The 25,904-nt window shown below is 42.0% G+C and overlaps 1 protein-coding gene across 4 annotated transcripts in view; it reads left to right on the forward strand.

Moving 5' to 3' along the window:
- The window catches only part of atp11c (ATPase phospholipid transporting 11C (ATP11C blood group)), a 98,934-nt gene that overhangs the window by 38,357 nt on the left and 34,673 nt on the right, over positions 1 to 25,904 (forward strand). For 3 of the 4 annotated variants that reach the window (XM_019863305.1, XM_019863306.1, XM_019863307.1), the window contains exons 5-6: positions 18,888 to 19,007; positions 22,849 to 22,938. In XM_019863305.1, coding sequence (XP_019718864.1) covers positions 18,888 to 19,007; positions 22,849 to 22,938 — 210 coding nt within the window. Of the gene's footprint in view, positions 1 to 3,753; positions 4,332 to 18,887; positions 19,008 to 22,848; positions 22,939 to 25,904 lie in introns of those variants that run through there. The other variant, XM_019863308.1, reaches the window with a different exon arrangement.

A 25,904-nucleotide genomic window follows, 5' to 3' on the forward strand; every position in this document is an offset into this window, starting at 1 on the left:
ACTTTATGCTTCCTGTTTCAAGTGGGATTAAGATTGAATAATGTTGTCAGTCATCTCTTAAGCACTCTCCCCAGCCCGCATTTGTTTTTATATTGCATTTGTCAGGATATATCGGTCGGATGTTTGCGGATGAGAATTCTTACTGCAGACCCATCGCATACATATCCGATTTATAACCATATACGAAAGAGGCCCTGGTCAAATTTGGAGAAAAAAAAATCAGAATTATACTGTTCACACTACATGAAATAATCAGATACGTGTCGCATAAAGCCATAAATCGGAATTGAGCTGCAGTGTGAACATAGCCTTTGACTCCTTACACAAATGTATCAATAAACTACTTGTGAAAAATGTAAGGTGTTGAAGGCAATTCAAGAACAAATCTGTTAATGCCCTTGAATGCTTGAATCGTCTGAGAAGTGTTTTTTTTTTTTTAATTCTGCCTCTTCCCTCACTTTGAGGGTGCTGCAAGGCATTATGTCGCCTCAAGATTGAAAGAGAGGAGTTTCCCTTTGAGGGGTAATGTAATGAAAATCGAATTAACAGCTGCAATTGCAAGCTACTCGGTGGGTGGAGACATCAAAGAATGCTGTCTGTTTTTTAAGGTTGGCAAATCGGTTTCTTACTCACTTGTGACTCAGTGCATGGAGGCTAATGGGATGTCTTTGGCTCACAGCACACTGCTCTGAAGTACTTTTGAAGTCACAAAGCATACATGTTGGCGCATATGTGCCTAGATGGTTCAAGTAAAACATTGCTTCATGAGGTTTAAATCAAACAATAAAAGTAATATAAACAAGTTGTCTTAAATTATATCCGACAGGATAATTTTGCTTATTTTATGATTATATTTAAGTGAATAATGATGAGTCGTTCTAGCCACTTTTTATTGAACTTTTTATCATAATCTAAATTAATAAATATTGTGAGTAAATTATTTTGGGTGGGGCGGGGGGCTTCGGAACATTTTTGGGCGGCACAAGCCGCCCTAAAATAGGCCTATCATTGCTTTAAATTGTCCTCAAGTGATGACGTGAGTGTGAATGTTTGTTTGTCTATATGTGCCTTTCAATTGCCTACATGTTTGGTTCGTTTTTTTCAGTTTTGAATTGTATTTATTATCTGCGTTTCTGAACAACTCTGACAACCAAACAGGTTGGTACAAGGCAAGTGATAATAGCACACAGTTTAATATTCATAAAGTTTGAAATCACTCACACCCTTAGTATATTTGACATTGTGTTGATGCTATCCCACAATTCATACCGCCACCCTTGGCCAACCATAAAAATATTATGTTTGAAAAGTAACATTTTGTGCTCTTAAATGCATTTCAGAAAAAGTTAATAGACGTCTCTAGTGTACAGCCTTACTTGCCTGCGGATGGTTTCTCCTCCATGAAGCAGGTTGACGCAATGCGTCATTCGTGTCACTAGACCGCCCCCTCGTGTAATAACTTTGAATTGCATCAATCTGTTGCACAGTCTTCAGACTGCAGTTTACAAACTGTAAAGACATACCCGGTTTTGAAGTGACGCGTTTTTTGAATAATTATGAATTAGGTTTGCAAGAACGTCGTAAATCGAGGACCGTTTTTATGGGAGTGTGAATAAGCTCTGTGCAAATAGTCTCACTCGTTTAAACTGTACTAACTACTACTACTACTACTTATTATTAATATTGTTATTAGTAGTAGTAGTAGTATTCAGTATATGTATAATGCATGCTGGAAAATGGATACGTGTACTGTTGCCCGGTGTCCACACTGAATACATTATTCAAATAACCAGCTAAATGTCAGCGTTTCTTCTTTCAGGACACTAGGTGGTAATAGAGCCCAAGTTTTAAGACCGCACTGCATCTGTTTTGAGTGCAGAGTAGTTCTTTCTCACGTTGACGTGATAGTTTATTTTGATTGACTGCGTGAATTTGTACGCTGACTAAAATAAACGGAGAGACGAAATTGAGTTGCATTGATTGTTCAGAAAAGACGCTGCGATTGTGATTGTCAGGTGTCATGTTTGAAGTTTTGTTTTGGTGAAAATTAGCTTCACAATCATGAAATAATACTGAACATAACCTGGTACTGAAGCCCAACTTAACGATGTAAGTGAAAACAGCTCAGAAAATATACATGATAAGCAGTACATGCAGTACAGTATTCAGTGCAGGCTCCCGTTTTTACACACGACTCTATTGGGGGATAAGCACTGTAGAAAATGGATGGCTGGATGATTTAAACAGCAAAGAAAATGTTTGCGGCTCTACCTAATATATCATACTTCTTTACATGATTGTGTGTTTTAAATCCCTGTTGACAAGCAAGCAGAGTCGTCAGGTGCGGTCACCTAATGCCACTTGCAAATCAGTTGGCACATGCAAATCGCCGCTCGAGTCAACTATGAGGACTGAAAACTAGCATTTATGCTAAGTCCGGCGCATTTACACCGTTTATTCTTGTGTTGATTCATGTGGACTGTCCCGATAAAGTAAATAAATAGGACGGTTATCGAGGACAAGATCGACTCCGACTTTTCAGACCCAAAGTGCACTACTGTATTACCATTCAACATTGACTATCAATGTTATGCAATCATCACATGCATTTTCATTGAGACTATAAGAGTAGGTAGTGCTAGTAATTCCTCTTCTTTTCACTCTTTACGTTCAGAGCCAATCTTGGATGTTGGTATCTGTGGGTTTTTTTTTTTTTTTTTTTTTTTTTTTGAGGCATTAACCTGTCGGAGGATTCTTGAGCTGCGACTACGGTCTGGCTCTGATGCTGTGCAGCACATTTGTCCATGTGAGAGTTCATTTTACCTTGCAGAGTTTCAGCCAACTCTCTGCTTGATGTATAGCAAAGCAGATAACAGGCCTCGTCCGAGTTTCACATTTTGTGTTAGTATGCTGAAATTTAGCACCAGCAGACATAAAATGAATTTAAGATACAGTGAACCCAGGCTATGCCGGCTCAGGATCGATTCCTGCCTTAAATTGCAAAAATCTGAGTACAGTAATTGAAGGCCACCCCAAAAAGATTGGTAATTGCCTACATATTCCACAGAGTGGCTGCAAAGGACGACTTATCTTTATTCGTCAAGGCCATAATGGAGAGAATAAAGAAATGAGCACATCTGTTGCTTTTCCTTGTGGGGATAAGAATGCGATTTGCCGAGGGCATCAAACGGAATTCCTGACTTAACTGTAAAAGCGTCTGTTTATTTTTTTACTTGATGAGGACAACTGTTTAAACACCAGCTCCAATTGAACCAGAACATTTATTGGTCGATTCAAGGATCAAACACCTGTTGTGAATTTTGCCGTTAAGTTCCTCGTTAAAGAACAGCAACTTTTGCAAAAAGTACTGAAGCATTTAACAGTTGGACATGTGCATTCAAAAGCTGAGAGGTCTCATTAAGGTCGCCGGTAAAGGTTTGAAAACATTTTAGGCTTGTCCTGAAATTTCACCCAAAAGCCAAACACCCTAAACCTTTTGTGAGGAGTGTACATGAAAAGAAATATTTTTTTAAATTATTTTAGTACTAGTAGCCCGTAGTTCTTTGATGTAAAGCCATGAAAGGTTTGACGTTAGTGATGCACACTCGTGTCGTGGCGCCATACCACCTGACGTCACACCTCACGTTCAAAACACGTACTTGAAGGGAATTGCGGAAGCGGGTATTGTAGTCTTCAGAACCACATTACCCATAGTGCACCAGGGGCCAAAGTTGCCGCACCTTCAGTCGGGAGGGGCGAGTTATCCTTTTTACTGGAAGAAGACGCCACCACTCACTCACTACACTCACTGGGACTTCTTCACCAGCGAGGTGACGCCACTGGCCCGGTTTTGCCGGCAGTCCCAAGTTCAACCTTTTAAGCGGCATTTTCCGGTATCGCTGTGAAGAAGCAGGCGAAGACGCAAGCCAACCCGGCTCCTCGCTGCAGCAACAGGGCGCCCGAGCCAGCCAGCTGCCAGTTAACCAGCGAGCGAGATGCCCGAGTCGGCTCCAGCCCGGAGCCTCGAAGGGAAGAAGCGCGACGGGCGAACCGAGACCCCGAGCCTCTTGGGCGGCACAGGATGCGAATGGTGACGAGGCGACAGAGTCTACGACCACAAGGCGAACCGAGAGGATGTAGCGTCGCCGCCGCAGCTTTCCCAACTAACGTCCGTAGAGTAGAAGATAGATAGCCGAGGAGGAGCTAGCTTCACTAACATTTACATGTAAAGTTGCTCGTGGGGGCGGCCGGGGGGGAGGCGGATTTGTGGAACCAAAGCCGCCTGGAGAGTTGTGGGAATCAAGATGCTACGAAGAAGCCTCAACCGACTGGTATGTATCAGCCAGCGTGAGACTGTCAGACACACACACACTCACACTCACGCCCACGCACTCATGGCGCGCTCACACACACACACACACACACACACACACACACACACACACACACACACACACACACACACGGGGTTATCTTATGACACTCCGCTTGGTTTGGACCCAAGCTACCTTTATTAAGTACTGGCTTGCGAGCTCGGAATAATTTGTTTGCCCACAGCTGTTGGCCTCACTCGGCCCGTAATTGAGCCCCGTTGGCGGAGGGGCTCAACTGCTAAAGGCAAGTTCACGCGAGTCAGGAAGCCAGAAGACATTGCAAGTTGGTTGACCTCTCTCTCTTTACTCCCCCCTTTCGCACCTAAGGTCATACACACGCAGGGATTCCTTCAGCTCTCTCGCCAACTTAGACTGAAGTTATAAAATTGTTGGTACAGTGTTGACATGCTTCACAAATATAGAACTGTGTGACTGGGAAGCAAAAGCTTAAGTTTTGATCCTTTTAAGTAAAGCACATAAGACCTTTGTGGTTTCTCAATAGGAATTTTGGCACATTCTAAAATGTACATTTCCTTCGGGGTTTTTTGTGTGTGTGTGTCTGTAACAGAGGTGTGTAATTTGGTGCTTGCAAGTCAAGGCAGCTTGATTTCATTCACAAAAGGTCATACAGCGCAGGAACAAGATTTTGGATAACTTGATCTTAGAATTGCTTTAATAGACCTTAATCGTAGGTGCTGAGAAAAAAAAGCATACTTTTAAAACTGGATTTAAAAGCGTTTACAGTTAGGCCTGATGTCACATTGTAGTTTGCGATGATGCAGAACTGCAGTGGTTCGTAATAAGTTTATATAATATGCAAGAGAGGGTAACGATATTAGAAGCATCCCTCAGTATAAGGTAGTAAAATTCAGCTCTGTAGGAAAATGTTTGAAAAAAAAGAGACACATTTTGTGTTTTTATTTTTTTATTTTTAATTTTTTTATAATATTTTAGAATCTTTACAGCGTTGGCATAAGATCTCATTAAATTATACCGCTAGTGAGCATTAAATCGACATGATCGGAAATCGAGGCCAATCTGCTGATCAGTATTGGCTGAAAGAGATAGTCTTCTTACATTTTCTGAATTTCTGAAGTCATGAACAATATATATTTTAGTTCTTTACTTGATTTTATCCATCCATTATCTGAACCGCTTGTCCTCATGAGAGTCGCTGCCGTGCTGGAACCACTGTTTATTTACAGCCATTTACACGGACAGTATCATCTTGGGATATTCGTCCATCCATCCATTTTCAACACAGCTTATCCTGAACAGGGTTGCTGGAGCCTATCTCAGCTGACTTGGGGCAGAAGGCAGACTACAACCCGAATTGGTCGTCAGTCAGTTGCAGGGCACATATCGAGACATCCAACCATTCACACCCACATCCACACCGTCACTGAGTGGGAACTGATCCCACGCTGCCCACACACAAGTCAGGCGAGTGTACCACTAACTAAATCATCAGCGACCCTATCTTGGGATACATTTATTAAAAAAAAAAAAAAGATATCGGAGACAATTTGAATGTCGTCTCCATTTTCTCTTTCATTGCATTGCGGGGGTATTGGATTGGGACTACACATCAGCAGCTACTTAAAATCGGATCGGATGTGATCGGAACACATCATAGCATGGCAGGGATTCCTTCAGTTGTCCTCCCAACATGTAATAATAAAACTAAGAAACTACATCTGTTGATTTAACGATATGTTTTACAGTTTGCGCAAGTGTGCCGCTACATTGCATTGCTTGCAGTGCCATTTTCTAATTGATGTATTTGCGCAAACAGCTCTCTAACGCAGTGCCTGCGTACGCCACTGCAAACTGCAACCGCAGTCAGCACATTGTTGAATTAATACCTCTTTTGACAATCTTATTAGCTTTTGCAGCCTACCTTTGAAGTCTTGAGAAGACTGATTCTTCACGTGGCTGCGTGGCAATGAAATACGTGATTATATAATAAAGAAAATGGCAATCGGGAGGAGTATCACTCAGCCAAGACGGTTGCACGCACAAGCAGCAATGAAGTCACCCTGGCCGTTGTTCTATCGGCAGAAACTTACGCTTTAATTTAGCATAACAACACCTCGTATGACATTGAAACGACACCTTATATGACACCTAGACTCACTTTATGTGACACCTAGATTGCTTGATATCAGATAACATTAAGATGACGGCGCATAGAACTTCAGAGTTATAATTGCAGTCATTTGACATGATGTCAGGTGCAAGGCGCGGTTTGTCGTGTTTTTTCTTTTTTTTTTTTTAATCTACGTAATCTCATCGTTCCTACAGCAGAGTTTGCCATTTGCCAGCCATTTTGGAGCATTTTGACTGATCTTTCAGGAGCCACAGAATATTTTTTTCTGCGGCAATATGAACGCTAAAGCTACCAAAAGAAACTCAAGATGCTCTTCTTTCACAAAGAAAAATTTTATTTCCAGATTTTTCTGTTCTTTGGTAATCAGTAGTAAAACGTGAAGCGGTTTCACAAAAAATACTAGTTTCCAAAAATTTGAGAAAATTTGAGAAAACATGTATTTACTTATTTTACTTTATAAGCCTGGGCAGCCTGTAGCTCCGCCCCTGCTCACGATGGCATCACACGCTTTGTTGTGTGTAGCGTTAAATGAAGGTTTTATTTTTGTCACAGTTTCACCCTGGAATGAATGAATTTAATTTAGAATAATAATTTTGAAAAAAGTGTCCAAATGTGAGGAAATGGAAGCAAGATTTTGGAATGGAGTGTGCGTAACCAGAATAATTCTGATGTTTACACTTTGATATCCAGCCGTTCACTTTATGATTTCATGAACTATAAAGCCTTAAGCACTTGAGACAGGATTCTTTGCCACTTAAGTGTGTGACTCAAAACACACATTGCACCTGTTTTAAAAAGTCCCGACTCTCGCTTCCTGACAGTTAACACTTGTTTGCGGCGCTGCAGCAGGCAACCTGTAGATCATCACGCTGCCGCAGTAAGCAAATTTGTAATTCGGATATTTGTAATTTGTATATTTTATAGTATCGCTAACCATAGCTTTGATTGCATTTCCCCTCCTTGTCATCAGTGATGAGAGTGCTGATTGTTAAGCTAAGCTGCCTCTTTATCTCCTGCACCAGTAACTTGTTGGCACCAGCGTGCTGAATCGTCCGGCGTCTGCAGACAAGACTAGGCGATATCATAATGATGGTGTGTGTGACCCGCCGCCTGGCCTCTCTCGAGTCTTGCCAGGTCAGCTGAAAGCGCTCCTTGCAGGAGACGATTGCCGCTGTACTTTCCCCTCGCCGTGGGCTGTAAATAATATTTTGTGCGGAGACCTCAGACATGGATGCACACAGCGCTGTTATCTCGGGCTTCTAAATCACACCATCCTGTGCTTACCCACGGGAAGAAGAAAGGGTGAGCGTGGTGGGGGGGCGGGGGGGGGGGGGATGAGGTCGGCTCGTAAGTGCTTCTACCACAAGCATCAGAGGAGGCACATTGATTTCACTTGACTCTCACTCCATGTGTGTGTGTTTATTTTCTTGAGAAACATTTAAGATGGTGTTGAGATTTTTTTTTTTCCTTCGCCAGGCAGTCCGGGTGGGAGGTGGTGGTGAGGGGGATGGGGAGGGCAGCTCCAGAGGTTGTAATGCTCTGACAGGAATGCAAAATTCCACAGTCGCCTTTGATGTTGGTTCAAGCCCTTGAAGGCAGCGCTCTGTTCTCGGAGAGGTGGAGCCTGGCAGAAAGGCGATAGTGGCTCATTGCAGATCATACGAAAAACTGTGCACCACGGTGGAGCATCCAAGGTCAAACGCAATCTGTTTCGGGAGGTTTTATTTTTCATATCAAATCATAGAAGTGAATCCATTCCGGGTTCTTATAAAGTTTTAGTCGGGATCGGGCATTTGCAGACATTTCCTCGATCTGCTGTTATTTAAGAAAATATCTTAAAGAGACAGAAGAGGCTGACTGATCTCAAATGTTCAATTCATGGGGAATTCTCAACTCCCCATATCTGAAGTCATGTTCCTCTTCAAACCACGAACTAGTTGAATCACTGTGGTGACCATGACCGGTGTCGAATTGTCTGTCACAGTTACACGCCTGATTGCCAACACGTTGTCATAATTTGATGTAGCCTACCACCACTGGTTAGAACATATTGTAATCCCCAAACAGGTAGTCAAAGATGGACGGCATTCTTTTAATCGCTTTGCCGAACAAAATAAGCACGTGAACTGCACAGGCACAACTGACACGCAGGCACTCAAGTCGCAGACTGGCTAATGGTCAGCTGGTTTTCACAGCTAGCCGCTAACCTGAGCTCTTAACGGCCAACTCGCTGACTCCCACATCACTCACCAGCCCAGGCCCTGCCTTTTAAAGCCAAACACGTTCAAAGTTATAGATGCTAGCCGGAATCGTAAGTCGCAGGCGTAATTTATATACTACTGTTATACTGTAGCGAGTAAGTTTTACAGTTCCGACAGGCTGCAAGGCCTTGAAGGTATTTGAATGTGATTGGTCGAATGACTCATGAATGTGATTGGATAAATGAATCAACGGGCAGAGACCAATGAATCCAAAGTGTGCGCGGCAAGTTAACTGAATACATACCAATTTAAGAAACACCTGCTTAAAAGTGCTTTTCTTCTAAGCTGCTGTCTATTCTGTGACAATTTCATTTTCTTGTGGAGAGCTAGTCGTACCTGTTGGAACCGCGTTGTGAATACTTTGACGGATAAGAGACAGTAGTCCTTGAACAGAGTTCTGTCTCTTTGCTGAGCACTTCACTAGAGTGTGTTTGAAGGCCGCACACACACATTGCGCGGAAGAGCCGTGTGATTTATTAGTCCCTTTTTGATTCGGAGCGACGAAATGCATATTGATTCTCGCTGCTCAGGTTAGCCGCCGTTAGTCTCGCAATGGAAGCTAGCCGGCTAGCCGACCTGCAAAAATTGCTCGTTTGTTTCCCTTCCTACCTCTCACTTTGCTAACAGTAGGCTACCGAGCACGTCTGCGCCAAACGGGAGGAAAATGTAATGACAGGCGCAGTGACTGACTGATTGTGCAGTGATGAAATAAAGTGAGGCACAGCCTTGAATTAACTCAGAACCTTGAGTGTAACCAGTAGTGGGTGGATCTTTGTCTCACTTGATGGACAGGTTTTTTTCTTTTTTTTTTTTTTTTGCACTCATCCATTTCTGTTCAAAAGGGAGGTTGAATTCTCAGTTTGTACATCTGAATAATTCAGCTTTCTTCATTTATTTTGAATTATCTTGCACATGGTTCCTCCCGCCTGACCCGCCTCGCCTCGCCAGGCTTGTGTGTGGCACTCCAAATGCATCCTCATCATCCATATATGCATAAAGGTTCCTCCGGAGATTTTCTGAGTGACGTGAATACAGAAATGCTTTGCGTATATATATGTGCTTGCTGTTTTCTTTTTTTATCATACCCAACTTTTCATTTTGTTTTTTTATTCGTCACCTGAAATGATTGTGTGCCCGGTGCGAAGAGAGGTGGAACAGAAAAGGATGAGGATTTAACGAACGCGTGGGAGGCACAAGAGCGTGCCCCCTCCTACACGCAAAGCTCATGGATAGTCAACACCCCCCGTTGGGCAACAGCCAACAATGATTATCTCCACCGTGAACTCACAACCAGGCAGGCAGTGTTTTTCAGTCAAGCACCATGCCATTTTAAGGTAGTCACAGTTCATTGTTCGGGGGAACTAGCTAAAAAAATAAATACATAATAATAATAATTCATGTGTGGTTATTGAACTTGAGCTCATTTTAAAATGATTTATAGAGGAGCAATGACAGAATGTGGAGCCGGCTGCATTCTTATTAATGATGATGTACTAAATATTGTGGGAGATAGACACTATTGTTTTTTTTTTTCAACACTTAAAAAAAAAAATGCCTAATGGGCCTTTTTTTTTTAAGAATTCATGTTCGAATTCACACACTAGAAGGCAAAAATAGCTGGTTCAGGAACCTTCCTCTTTTGTAGCCAAACATGGCGATTTCTCGCGTACAGAAATAGTCCAGAGAGCGTAGGGACTCGGTTAGAAAAACCAAACTCAATTTATGGCCACGCTCCTTTAAATTCTCTTTAATTATAGATTAAAGTGTGACTAGACTGCAGCTGAAAGTCTCCTTACTTTTTGCGCAAACTGGAGATATTTTTTTTTCTCCTCGAGAACCCAGAACATTTTTCACCTTTGTCAGTTCCTCTTTTAATTCCTCTGGCAAATAGAAAGATGAAGGAGACACAGGAGAAGTCATAATAATCTGCTGACCAGGCCTCAAGCCCACGGAAATGGACACTTTAAAATAAACTAACCGGTAGTTAAAAGATAACTTGCCCAGTGAATTGAAAACCATCTTCCAGTTGAAGACACAACTAAATCATTCCTTAGCTTGTTCTAGTCGGCTATTTAGTGTACATTTCTATTTCGGTAACAGCGTGCCTTTCGTCAGAGGAAGTCAACAGGGGCCTGTTTCAGCATAGCAGAATTTTCTTGTGGCTTACACTTTGGACTATCATCACTTTCGAAAACACATAGCGATAGTTTCATGATTTTGTCCGTTAGAGGCAAGGTGCATACCCTGGACTGGTTGCCACCCATTCGCAGGGGCTAACGTCAGACAAACCACCACTTACACTCAAACCAAGGAGTGAAACATTTCAGGATGCAGATGGACTTGAGATTTGTGATGCTTTAAAACTGATTTTCCCATTTGAAGTTATGGAACATAATAAAAACTAGGGCCCAACTAATGGATTTAAAACATTTTTTTTTTTCGGCTGTGGCAATTCTATTTGGCAAAATAAAATTATGAGGATTAATTGTCCAATTAATTCAAATATATTTAATGAATAAAAGAATTTTTTTTGTGACCTTAATAATAGTAAAGATGTAAATTCCAGGTAGAATATTATTATAATATAAAAAAAAAAAATATATATATATATATATATATATATATATACACACACACACACACACACACACACACATACATACAATATAAAAATAATAATTTGACTGTTGCTGTTCCTCATATTTGTTTATCTTTACAACAAAGAGGAAAAAGGGCAAAAATTGGCCAATGTTTTTTGGGTGCCTATTTGTTTTGTGGCGTCTGTTTGGATGTCTTTTTCTTATGTTGTAAAAAAAATAAATAAATCAGGCGGATTTTTTGTAGGTTTTTGACTATTTTCAAATAGCTCATACAGGCCGAATAAATCAGTCGGGCCCTATTCATACCATTATTAAAGATAATTTGAGCAAATGTGTTATTTCAGGAGTGTGTATCAAACTGGTAGCGCTGCACATTAATCAGTACCCTTGAAATAACGCTCAGCCTTAAAATGATTGTAGGAAATTTATGACGATGGCATTGGTTTTAAAAAAAAATCACAAATGTCATCTTCACAAGGTCTTTAGCCATGAGCAATGCAATAAATAAAACAATGAGCCAACTAACCCCACGATCAGTAGGCGGTCAGTAGGACATGGTGACCACTCCCCATAATTACTCAGGGTCCACTGTAATAGAACAGGATTGCTAGCTGCTGTGTTGTCACAAACCGTGATGATATTTCCACAGTTGCATTCCCACACAACAGGTAAACTGCTCAAGTAGTTGTAGCGCAACGCAAGCCCGGCGTCTTTAGCGAAGCTTCGAAGAACACATTGAGGAAGCAGCTCGCAACACAAGATCTTGTCCCCCCCCCCAAAAACCCCCCCCGCCCCTCCCCCTTCATCATCGAGGGACTTGGTGCGATGTAGGCCAGTACCAGCCCATGGTACAGAACACTTAGTGTCTTGTACAGCTGCGGGGATTCTCACAGAACAATGAGTCCTTTACCCATCAACGACAGCTCCATCGGATCAGGCCTCAAATTGAAGTTGTCACTCGGGTCGGCAGTGTGTGCAAAGAGCACAGTAGCTTTTGATATGGGCTCATCATGCTCTGCCATTGCAAGTATGGCGTTGGGGGCGGGGTGGGGGTGGAGGATGGAGGTAAATCCTTTCTCACTGCAGGGTAGTGGCATTGGCATTCTGTCACAGTCTCGATTTACATTAATGTGGCTTATTTAAGCGGGAGAGTGTGTTCATTAATTTGCACTGACTTCATAGTCCCCCGGCATTGATCCGTTCAACTGTCAAATGACTTTTTAATGCCGAGACAAGAACATTTGAAGAGACCAAAAAATTGACTTTTGCCGGTCATAACCGGAGTGACAAAAATAAGAACACACACACCAATGTAAGTTTTTATTGTGATTAATTTCAACTCTCGTATATCTGAAAGTGTTAAATGATTATACAAGGGATCTTTGTGCTGAAATTAGACAAATTAGCCTATGTTAAGAATTTCTTTGTTGCACTGGAAAGGCACAGCGAAGAATAACTGGTTTGACAAAGACGTTCAGTACTTCTGACTTCTTTGAGCTAAAATAACTTTAAAAAAAACGAAGATTTAACGTGACAGTTCGCCTAAGACTGTCAAACGAGCACATCACACTAGGTTGTGTAATCTGCTGGCAGAGTCACAAGACAACTACTACTCGGGATAAGAAATGGCACGATTGTCCCTGGTAATGCTTTTGTACCCTTGACGCCTCACTTTTGTACCTTGCGGGCCCCGGGAATTATACTACACTTGCGGTGGCGTTAAATAACCATCCTCATGGGGGTACATTAATGTCGACCGTGCAATTCAAAGGGCAGAAATGGACTCCTTATGGACAGCGGAGTATATTTTTCCTAGTTCTTGCCAGCAACATTGTTTGAAGATTAATCTTATTCATTTGGTTGTCTTCATTATGTAGGGTCAGATGCTGCAACTTCAAGCCACTTGAATATGATTTCGGACAAGTCTCAACTCATTTCTTGTGCTCTTTGGAAGTAGGGAAAAACTGTTATGAGATGGAGGGACGAGATGAAGTCGTTCTAGCTCTGGATGAGCAAAGCTAGTCGAGATGGAATGATATAATTGTGTCCGATTTGAAAGCAAGTGAGGTGAAACCAGAAGAGAAGTTCAAATCCAAGTGCTGTTTAGATAACAACGGCAACGTTTTTTTTTTTTTTTGTGTTTCATTTCCTCACACCACAAAACCAAACAACTCTTGTGCTGAACTCATCAAAAATAACTAATCTGAAGTGCTGCGTTTGTGTTTTCCCATTAACTCTTAGCTTCTTAGCTTTGATTCGATTGTCATCGAAAGTGAACAGAAAATAGAGTTTAAGGGAAAGAGAGATGATTTCATGTCCAATAGTGAGAGCGATGACGGTGATCTGGTCCGCAGATTCAATGAGAGAGCCTTCGCAGATGCTCGTTGCAATCTTTGAGGATCCCCAAAAAGTTTATGCAAATGGCTATCGTTTAAAGCAGGGGTGACGAACTCATTTTAGTCGCGGGCCAATTTGGAGCTTCGTCTTTCCTCGGAGGGCCGTTATGATCGTGAAACCACAAAATGATCACTCGTACACAGTACATTAATAGATTATTATTTTTGAAATCAGTCAAGTAGATTAAAATAGTTTGTACAATTATTGTTCCAGTGAGGGGAAGCAGGGGAACAAAATTATTGCAAAATCTGAATGTTATTTATTACACACACCAATTTGACATTTTGGAACAGATCTTAGCTCGTTGACACACGTGATTTGCTTTTGCAGGCCACATAAATTGACCTGGTGGGCCAGATCTCGCCCCCGGGCCTTGAGTTTGACACGTGTGGTTTAAAGGATTCGGATGAAGGGGAAATTCAAGTTGAGGGTCAATTCAAAAGACTGTACTTCTGGTACCCGTTATTCATTTTTATTCACAAAGCATTTAACTTTTCGGTATAATCTTAAGTCATGTGAACATTTTATTTTCTTGGAGTTAGCTGGTTTTGTTTTAAAATTGCATTAAAGACCAAATTAGCCTTCTGCAAATTGCACGATTTATTAATTTAGAAAAATGTAAATAAAAAAAAATATCACCTTCAGCCTTTAAACCAGAATTTTTTTTTTTTACTAAGCCAACAGAAAATGGAGACGTCTGCTTTTGCATTCGAAACTCTTTAGATGCTGTTGATGAAGGCTTCACAGCTGTTTACGACATTAATATCCTCACAAATTTGTCATCGAAACGGACTTAACGCAGTAATATTTTAGTCCCCATAGCCGATGATGGAAATTAAATTGATGTGGCTCCGACATATGTTACAACTAAATTGATTATCCATTCAGCTTGTTTATGCATCAGGTACAAGGTCATAATGCGGAGACTTGGCGTTTGCGGCATATCAGCTGTTCTCTCCGTCTCGTTCAAAGCGCTGCACGCCGTGCACGTGCAGGTCATAAAGAAGTCCAAGCTTAGTTTCCCCGTCGCTCTGTCCACTTCCCTCCGTGCCCTCACACCTCATTAAATGTGTTGAAATACATTTCACCAGTGGATTTTCTGCGCAGCTTTTACGGCGAAACCTTTCTGTGCTTTTGGGGCCTCTCCCGCATTGCCGCCTGCAAGCTTAACAAATGCACATTTAGTTTTGTTAGTGTCAAGATACTTTATGCATGCCCACTTTTACTCGCTGAACACTAAATTACACTCATTGTCTCGAGAGTATCGTACGCTTGCTTGCTCACGCTTAAGTCGAGCAGCCGCAGCTGTTATGAGTGACAACACCCTTTGTCTATTTTTCCCTTTCATGCCTTGAATTGCACAATACACACAAACAGGCAGGAATTTATCGTTTTTTCCATCCACGGTGACTCACAAAGTAGTAATAAAATGTGAGCAATGCGTGACCTTGTGCAACTGTCCAAACCTCCTCACATCAACCAAGAAGGCAACACAGCTCATTTCCTGCATTGTCTTTCTCATAGTTTAACATTAAAATTTGAAAATAACTTTTCCCCTGACCTGAAGGATGAGTTTCAATGTCACCTTCAGCTCATTGAAGTTCTCATGGAACTCTGACTGCACATCTTTACTCCTTCAGCGACGCTGCTCTAATGGCAAATATTTAATACCCAAAGTGGTGCATTTTGAAAGAGCGGGCTGTTGTGTGGTTAAAGTGACAAATACTCATCTGAAATGTGTCGGCCTACTTTCATTGGTGGCGCTGACACACTTCCAAGCTGACACTTTGCGCCATCCAAAATAGGTTGCCTTAATCCTCCCTGGATGTATCCGAAATGAATGAAACTCCCACACTCAATTTGCCGTACTGTCCTCCTGTTTGTCACCTAACGATCAGGTTTAAACATTCTCTTCTTCATAACAGAAGAACAGAAGTATTTGAGAGATCCAGTGTAATGCGGTTGGTTGAACGGTGTACATTACGCAAGTTGACCCAACACCAATATTCTGAATCTTCGTCAAGTTATGTCATCAGCTTTCAAAGCAAGGCTGCAAAAGGGCGCTGAAATGTTTCTCGTGCAAATTCATTGCGATGGACCTGATTCTCTCTTTATTCACAAGCCATCACATCCATTCAACCAAGTGTATGACAATTGTAACAAAAGCCATTGTCAAATAAAAACAAGAGTGTGGCAGGTCATCAGAGTCTGGCTAAGGCTTCCCGATGTGTGCGTAATTAGACCTAAAGGTAATTTGATGGAAAGTTTCAAGCTCACTCGATTCGCTAACGCGCCATCCATTCCTTAATTCAGCTCCATTAAGAGCTGGTTATATGCCTTATTGATCTAATTGGTTTAGTCACTGATAAGTCTTTCATCAAGGAACACGGGCTATGTCTTCGTATCGACATCGTAGAGCTTGACTCTTGGCCGTGCTTGCTTAACTGTGTTGGCATCGAGCGCAGCTTTTTGACATCAGATCGCAAGGCGAATGCGATCGGCAGAGTATTTCTTAGGCGGCAGCCTTTCATACGTGCCAACGAGTCGGCTATTTTAAAAGACCTATAATCACATTACTCTTCAAAAATTAATTTGATTCGTTGACCCTCATCATATTTTACGACAGGAGCAGTCAGAAGACCTTTGCCAAGACTGAAAAATAATGAAAAATAGCTATGTAGTTCTCTCCTCCAACTTGTATCGAAGAGAAATAGCCAAACAGCACAGTTGACATAATTTTTTTTTATTTAATGTACCGCAAAAAAAAAAAAAAAAAAAGTCCTTAAATGTCAGAAAATGAGTATTTGCTGCCTTATTAGCGAGTCGACAGCATTTATTTCACCCACTGTCGACACGCTAAGTCTCATAACTGGTTGCAAATGTTCATTTCAAGACAATGTTACAGTCAAGAGAGTAACATTACTTTGGTGGCGCCCTTGCCAATGTGATGTCAGATTGGAAGGAGTCCAGCCGCTCTTGGTACGCGCGTTTTGCACATCCTTCCTCGAGCAAGTCGCGGTTACATGGCCACTTCCCGTGTAAATCCGGCTTTCAAGCTCCCCAATGTTTCTTGGCGAATGTCATCAGCAAAGTCAGACCTTGCTTAGGCAGCTTTTCAGCAATTGTGTGTTTAATCTTCATCAAAAGCCCGCGGCAACCTTTCGTTACAGTCGACATTAGCATGGCTCAAGGGCAAGCCACCCTCTGCAGAGTTGACTGCAGGTAAAAGATCGGTCCGTGTATATCAGCAAAGCCATTACTTTTGTTTGTGAGTATTTCAGAGCGCAGAAAGGACGAATGATTCAGCCGTCTGAGTCTAATAAATGTGCGACAATAGTCCTTTGTGTTCCCACAGGGGGGGCTAGTTATGGTTTTAATATAAAGGAGTGGCATCTGCCCATGTGGGTTGTTCGTTTTTAAATATATATTTTTTGTACGTCCTCTCTCGCAGTCTTTCTCTCTCCCGCTTGATCCTCTGGCAGCAGCCAGCCGGGTCCATGTGGTCCAGGGCTTATTAATGTGTGCCATCCAAGATGGAGATGGGAGCGTTGACACATACACCGAGGTGTGAACATGGCTGCTTGCGCATACAGAGAGGCCTTATGCAAACATTCTGGCTCCTGTCTGCGGTGCGGGTAGTGCGAAGGTCTTGAAGGATGAATATAAGCAGTATGATCTTTCTTTTGTTTCATGTGTGATTTCACCCGTAATGCTGAGCGAAAGGTTGCATCATCTGAAATTCAGTCACTCGAGGATTTGTTTGAGACCGAAATTCCTGTGAGATCGCCGTCGAGGTTGCGCTAATTCTCGCTGGCACGAGGCCACGAGGAGATGTTCATCATAATTGTCTTCCTCGACCCAAATGTTGTCGAGCTTTATATCAGATAAAGCTGCTGCCCAGCTTGCTTTACACATTTTAACAGGGACAGTGTTGCCAGGATAAAAAAAAAAGAAGCTTTGTAAGTTACTGGGTTGGTTTGTGACCGCGTCTTTTCGGCTATTGAACCTAGTGCTACATTTTTAAAACCAGAGGAGAATGCTTAGCTCATTTACTTTCGTGGATGTTTATATTAATCGACTGGAATCCAAACATTTACTGCCACTGGTGAATATCTTCCGTTTCTCAACGGGTCGGCGTCGAAGAGGGTCACCCAGATTGCCTGTGAAATTCAAGCGTCTACATACCTGTAAAAAAAAGTTAGACGACAAGTTTCGGCATCACACTTGAACAGAATATGTGTTGTATTTGACAAGGTTCAATGGGCCACGAAAGATTAGTCCAAGTGCTCTAAAAACAGATGGCAGACTGCTTTGAAAACAGCTGGCAGTGAATTTTAATGAAATGGTTGAATGTAAAAACTCCTTTTATATGCTCGTTTTTGCTGAACCCTTTCAGGGACAGCGGTCACGACAGCGGACAGCTTATCATGTTGTCGGGTTACAGGGTGCGTGAAAGGGTTAAAATAGGAGCTCGCTATGACATGAAAATATTTCGGTTCTTTCTGATAGCTCACGCGAAGGTTTTTATTTCATTTGTTTTTGTTTTGCGGTCGAAGGCACTTATCAAACAAAGACCGCAAAAGAAAGCCTTTCAGGTGAACGATGGATATGAGAATGTCATTTGGAAGAGGGGAATAATGTTATGCCGTTACTGGGTAACCAACATGGCTATAGGACGGAACAATGCACGACCTTCACCGAAGAATGAAAACCAATATGTCACATTTCCTTCCTTGTCTCTTGCGAGATACTATGTGAGGTCGTGCTCCTTAAATGAAAGTGGGGAAGTGTAAAAGCAAGAGTAAGAGGCTCAGTGAAAATGGTGCCTCGGGGAAACGCCGAAGCAAATTACACGTTCAAAAACAAAACAACACTCAAATCCAAAGACTTAAGCGGCTTCTGTTTCCCTACTCTTTATTTTCCTGCAACAATTCCCAATTTACACAAGTGGTGCGTTGCAGGACTTCTACTAGCCACCTTGCCCGCCTTTAGAATAGAAAATGCAATTCTTAGTACACACGGTAGTCCAGTAGTACATTTAATTTTTGTGCCACATTCTATTGGTATTCACAGTTTAATCATCGATATCTCCATCTCGAAGCTCTCCATTTTCCCTCCATGCTTACTCCTCTGCTCCTCCCCACAGCTTAAAGGCGATGAAAGAAGAGTAGACAGTCGGACTATCTACGTTGGTCATCGGCCATGTTCTGCTAGCGAGCCTTTCATCCCGCCAAAGTTCTGTGACAACAGAATCGTGTCGTCCAAGGTAAGACGCCACTTGGGGTGTACACCTGCTGCCTGTTTTAAATGCGCAGAAACCAGCTCGGGTCTTCCCTACTGCGCTCTTGTTGGAATAAACTGTTGTTCACCATAATTATAACACAGCAGGAACTGCAAAAAACATAACCAGCGGCGTGGACTTCATAATGTACTTAGTGTTTGTGACGCAAACCTCTCTACGCTATGCAATGCAATGACTTTGACCCTCGCGGAAATGTCTGCGACATGTGTGCTGAGAAACAACGACCTTAACATATTTTTTTATCCACTGCACTTGGAGGACGGGGTCTTCGAGAAATCATAGGCAACTCGATCCACGACAAAGAAGCACCCAACTATGCTCATTTGAATGGTGCACTTTTGGACAGAACTTAAGTGTGCCTCATATTGGAGAGGCAGGCAAGCTAACGTTTACTTTTGGCAGTTCTTTGCAGAAATTATTATGCTGTGGTGACAAACCTGCTCAATGAATAAGCGACTATCAGTGGTTAATGGCTGCGGTGTAACATCAAGGCTCTACCCTAACTTTTGTTACACTCGTGCGACCAACTGAAAAAGTTGGCCCAGCACAGATTATTAGGTCACACTTTTTTTTTTTTTTTTCGGGGCGGTACAGCATGACCATATCGACTGATGTAAATGATCTCAATTGGCATACAGTACTTAGAATGATGTAAAGATTGACAGCGATTGAAGATATATTTGACTGCAAGAACAACATTGCTTACAACAAGCAGCAGGTGACAAAACAGGTCAGTTTTTTTCTATGACTTTAAAAGAAGATGAAAAAAGGAAACGACCCCACGGCAAAAACTTAAAACATGAGTAAAAGCACTGAAATAATAGCCGGCAGCTAATCAACTTTGTTTTATTTGTATTAGTTCAACAAAATACTATAAAGATACTAACTAGAATGCCTTAAAACTTTAGATCTGAACACATTTTTACTTTATTTGTTTTTTGTTTACACACTGTTGACATTTCATTTTATTTCAGCTTCATAAAACAGGCGAACCATGATCGGTTGTTAGCTGAGCCCCGAGGAATTGTGAGGTCATTTTCAACCGACAGAAATTGACAAAGTGGCCGCCTCCTGCGATGGCTTAAAAACGGATGGATTTTGCTGCTTAACTCATATTCCACAAACGCAATATGAATCAGAATGCCGTGTTTCGACCCGTACAATTGCCTAGAACATATTATGGGAAAGAAAGTTTTGCGGTTGACTTCCCCTTTAAGCACGTGTGCTGGTCTCTTGTTGGCTGCTGGAGGCAAAGTACGAGCTCCAGGTGATATTTTTTTTTTTCTTTTTGTTTTTCTTTTTTGTGATCGGCAATGAAAGGCATTGATCACCGATCACAATCAATGACCCACTACTTATCACGCCGGCAGTTTAGTTACCAGAACGAGCAGCTCAGTGAATCCTGTTTTGCAATTGAGGGTCCTCAGCATATGTTTAGCTTCAAGCATATTTCCAATGCTTGGAATTGAACTGACCTTTCGCATCGCCATTCCCATCGTTCTTTATACCTTCATTTCAGTACCTCTCCAGATACTCCACATCTCTTTCAGCCAAAGACGATTATTAGTATGTCATGGGAGCGCTGGCTTTGGCGGTGACATACACGTCTATTAATGTACTGGCAGGGTGAGCAATTCAATCTTTCTAGGCCCTGATAGAATGCACGCCCCTTCCTGTAAATCTCATCCCCTTGCTTCTGATGCAGTTTCTGGCTAATTTTGCCTTCCTAGCGCGTGGTTATGATTGGTTATTGGAGGGTGGGAAGCCAAGAGTAGGACGGCAGCTGGATTTATCGTGGTGCAGAGGACCCGGGTGAGGATGGGTCCATCAATTGCGTCTGCCCGTATGTCAGGGTAAACTGACTTTAATTACCCCGGTAGTGTTTATGCTCCTTCATGCCGCAACTCTGTCATGCTTTTTGCTTTCACAGTCTATATTGTCCCGTTGCCACTTTTCAACTCTTACTTGCTGTTGCAGCATGCTACTGAGACCACCACCACGACACCCGCCTGTCCCCTTTCTCGCCACCGTGTCTTCTTTTCTCATTACTTTTCCTCCTTTTTTTTCTGGCAAAATGAGATGGACTATTCTGCTGTGGTTGCATTTCAACACCATCCCCATGTCTGATGTATTCTCTTCATAACCACTACCTTATTGCTTTGTCAGTGTCTGAAGAATATATCTCAGCATTCCTTCCCATTTGTGTGTGTCTGGCTTTTTTGGGGGGGGTGGTTGGTTTTTTTTTTTTCCTTGGTGCTATATAAGTTCCTTTTTCCAACTCAGTGTGCCTACTTGTCTTGTCACAATTCGACTTGCCAATGGTTTTCCATTAGCAGAGACAGATGCTACAATCTAATGTGTGTGTGGAGGGGGGGGGGGCAAGCCAGACTTGAGATGACAATTTTAGGACTTGAGACTTGCTTGGCAAAAACCGAAAATGAGAAAATTTTTTTGACTTGATCTACATAACTACATTAAAAAAAAAGTAAAAAAAAGTGTTACTGCTAATGTGTGAATCTGTTGTGACGAACACGATTGCAAACTTACCTTCTTAGTTGATGGGCTAGCCCACATTTTACACTAAGTACCTTTCAGTTAGCAGAGTTTTGGTGATATTTTTGTTTGTTAGTTTAACATGAGGTTTTTCTCATGTAAAAAGAGGTACCTGACTCCAAAGGTTGGAAAATACTGATCTAATCATTATTCTAAATGAAAGATGAAGTTACAAGGCAAGTTTATTTTTCTTTAACTTGTCTTACGTGATGCACCTCGACTGAGATGTCATAATTCATATCCAAGAGGGATAGAGGAGAGATTATTATGTGTATTATTTAGTACTATCCATCTGATGATAATCATACATGGATGAGCTCAGCTCATAAATAAACTACTTCGTCTCTTCATTCATGAGCACACACAATTCTCATCTTTTTTGGCTCTGAATACCACCAAAATGAATTCATTTGAAATGAAACATCTGTATGCCGCCATTTTGGTGTAGCGCTCATGGAGGAGGGAGGTTGGGGGAGACTTGTGCAAACTGAACTTAAAAAATGGTTTGGGCGGTTTTAATATGCCTACTTTAGATTGGCTCATAATTTATAAAAATAAAAAAGCGATTTGTGCCAAAATAGGAAAAGAAAATTAGGATGTATACGCTTTTCTGGCCAAGAGCGACAATATGTGGCTTACGCTCATCTCTGACGACCAATATTTCTAATACCAAGCATAGAAATGGGTGATGTTTACAAACCACTACTGGGCATTATCAAATGTTTGTAAATTTTAGTTGAGCATGTTGCCGTGCTTGTTGTTATACTTTAAAGTCTCCACTTGGCTGCTGTGGTACATTTTCCACCTGTTTCAAAGTGGCCTCCTTACCATAGCCGACATCGTCATTTCAAGAAGTAATTAGCATGTCCTGCACATGAGTTGTCCAGTGCCAAGTTAGCAGCAGGGCATGGATGATCTGTCTGTTAGCCGATAAGGCGGTGCTTCTGTCCAACTGACACCAGCAGCAGTCATTCTCACTTCTAAACATACAAAATACGCCGCTGAAAGACTTGCCAATGTCATTTGTTTCACTAACATTATTCAAGGGTATCAAAATTCTAGGTGATAAATCTCCAGTTTTAATCAGCGCAAAACATCTACCGGTAGTTACCCAAAGTCAAATCTGTCGGAAGTTGCCTTTGCTGTTCTTCTTCCTCTCAGACGGAATACACGCATGCTTATAAATATGAAATCCTTGTTAAATGAATTTTACATGTATGTGCTCACTAACGTCTTTGTTTCCTTCTCACAGTATACGGTGTGGAACTTTTTACCAAAGAACTTGTTTGAGCAGTTCCGAAGAATTGCCAATTTCTACTTCCTGATCATCTTCCTTGTGCAGGTGAGGAATCATTCACGAAACACCCACGCGACAGTTGGTGTTGTTGTGAGCGTCAAATATTAAATTGCTTCGAGAACGGCCCTGCCGTTGCTGCAGTGAACCCCCCTCAGCTTTGTGGTCTTAAGCAAGCGGTCTTAAAAATATAAGCGATATAAGCGCACTGGTTGTCTCCCTTCCCATCATCTTTACATTCTCTTGAGCATTCTTTCCGACATCGCAGCTGTCTCAGCAGCAGTAGCTGCAAACAGGTCCTAGTGTAAACAATTGCTCTGGTGCGTCCTCTCATTACATATTGACTGAATGAGCCTGCAGAGTGACTGACTCCCGTAGCTTGAAGCTAAGTGCGAAACTAGGAAACCTCCCCCAATCCACAAAGGAAATTCCGTCATTATCAAGTGGTGTTGACTTTTTCCTCCCTGCCCCTAAAGGTGACACCGTAGCTTGTATCTTCCGGTTTGTCTGGTTTGACTCCGCCAATGAAGCCGAATGAGTCAAAACACCTCAGAGCACTGACCCACAAGATGCTCCTTGTGTTGAGTGATGTGGTGTTATGTAAAATATACAAGATGGAACAATGCGTCCTTATGGACAGATGATTTTCGGTGTTTCAATTCACTTTGCAAGTGTTGCGTGCCTGTCGCGTGTTCACTCACTCACAGTTGGAACTGTATCCGGCTTTGAAGTGCGGCACACAGACGAGTGGAGGATAGACCACAATTTCAAAAAAGCACCAGCTTCATTCAAATCTCCAGTCGAAATCAATTTTGACTGCAAGTGTTGCTTCACATATATTTGGCATGTTTAAGGAAACACAACACAGTATGACCACACGCATCATCGTTTTTCTGGATTTGGTCAAGTGACATTTGCAATGTGAGACCGGGGGCAGTTTGACTTCAATTTCAGGTGATAGTAAAGAATAATGCAGGATAAAATCTAACCCCCGTAAGATGGATGAATTTTCTTAACCGTATTTTTCAGACTATAAATCACACTTTTTGGGAGGATTGGTCTAGATTTTGGTCAAATAAATAAAAAAAATGGTAATTTGTATTCCACAATTTCAATATAAATCAGGATATTATTTGCACCAGGAATCAGGATATTGTGTTTAAACTACTGGTGGTACATTGAACAATATTGCAAGTTTTTTTTTTTTTTTTTAACTTGAGTTCCCCTTTGTTATTCATACATTATACCACAGTATTGCAAGCAATACTACAGTATTGCTAGACATAAACAGCTCACGATTTGAAAGAGTTGTATTTGAGTAACGGTTAACTTGAAATAAGTTATTCAGTAACCTTTATGTGAGTCAGCATGATGCACTGCAGCTCTACACCACTGCAAACGAAAGCCAAAGTAATAAGCAGTGTTAAAATATCGGCAGTCTCCTACATAAAGTGAATAAAGGTCTTGCATTCAGTCTATGTCTTTGTTTTTTTTTTTGTTTTTGTTTTTTTAAAGTTTGCTACTGTATCTCATGTTGTGGCCGGTGAGGGAATGCCAAGGATGTATGGCGTCATGGGTGTCCTGGGTTTGCTGAAATCTGTTTACCCAACCTGCCACGTGGCTGGCATTTCTCCACTAATCCAAACTCTCTTGAGGGCTTTCTTTTTTCTAACTGATCCCCCCCAAACGTCCCCCCCCCCCCACGCAGGGTTTGTAATATATCAGAGAAAGCAGGGAGGGGAGCTAAACATGTATAGAGAGTAGAGACCTTATGTGCACTCGCTCTTTCCCCCGCCTGCCATTTCCTAGACAGAAATAAACCTTTTCACTCCCCCGTGAGGGTGGGCGTCATGTTAAGTGCTGCGCCATCAAGCAAACTCTTCTTTTATTCTCTTCCCCTTTTCTTTTTTCCATTTGGTGTCTTTCCCCCATTTTTTTTTAGTTCTTTCGCTCCTCCCCACTTCTCTCTGCAGCGCTGCACTGCTAACGTCAGCAGCCAGGAAGCCCTCTGTGTGATTGTGAGCGCCACAAATAGGCGCAGGCTGATAAAAAAGCACCACTCTCCTAAAAATAGCCCTGCGTGTCTTTGCACGAATTTGATCAAATGGGGAATAGAATGCCGTGAGAGAGTAAGAGACATGGCACTGAAAGCTCAAGAGAGGCGAGAGGCAGCAGAACAAGGAAGAAGCGGGTGGGTGGGGTGAAGTGGGATAAAGTGGGAAGTGAAGGAGGAAGACGCAAACGCAAACATGCATACACACGTTTCCCTGGGACTTCGGGGGCGGGAGGCAGTGGTGGTGGTGGCGGGGGGGGGGGGGTCCTGCTGTCTGTCTCTCACTCTGACACACTTCGCGGAGATTTGTGCTGGCCTGAGATCACAGCAGGACTGAGACGTAGTTATTTTATTGATTTCCATTTGTTGCAGAGGAGGAAACATATCTTGCTCTTTTGCTCAAGAGGTGCAAAGCCTCCGCCATTGATTTCTTCAATAGAAGAACATCTGGTTTGTGTTTATGCGATTGATGAATGCCGTTTGCATTTTTGCAGTACAAACCACAGAGGACGTTGACATAATCCTGTTCCAAATATGTTTGTTGTGCTGAAGATAGTCCAGCATGGACTATTTTGAGGAGCAGAGCTCGCTTTTTATAGTCCATATTCGCCATTAAATTTGTCACTGAGACGACAATTGATGAATCAAACACCACTTTTGTGTTGAAAGTAGGCTTTGTCGCACATTCTCTTTTGCTTTTTTCTCCGCGCTGTGGTTTGACCATCTGGCTGGTGCATCACAGGGACATGCTGTCCCCAGTTCGTGGTGGTGTTTTTGCTGAAGCGTCCTCAAATCAGTCAAGCCTCCTTTTCAAACATGTAACCAAAGTCTGTCACTTTTATTTATATATATATATATATATATATATATCTCGATGCTTTGTTGTTCTTTAGACTCCAAACTAAAATAGTTTATACATTGGTGCCATGTGATAGGAATGACCTGACCTTTGGTCATACTA

Source organism: Hippocampus comes, unplaced genomic scaffold, assembly GCF_001891065.2.
Source record: "Hippocampus comes isolate QL1 unplaced genomic scaffold, H_comes_QL1_v1.1 scaffold381, whole genome shotgun sequence".
NCBI classification, from domain to species: Eukaryota; Metazoa; Chordata; class Actinopteri; order Syngnathiformes; family Syngnathidae; genus Hippocampus; species Hippocampus comes.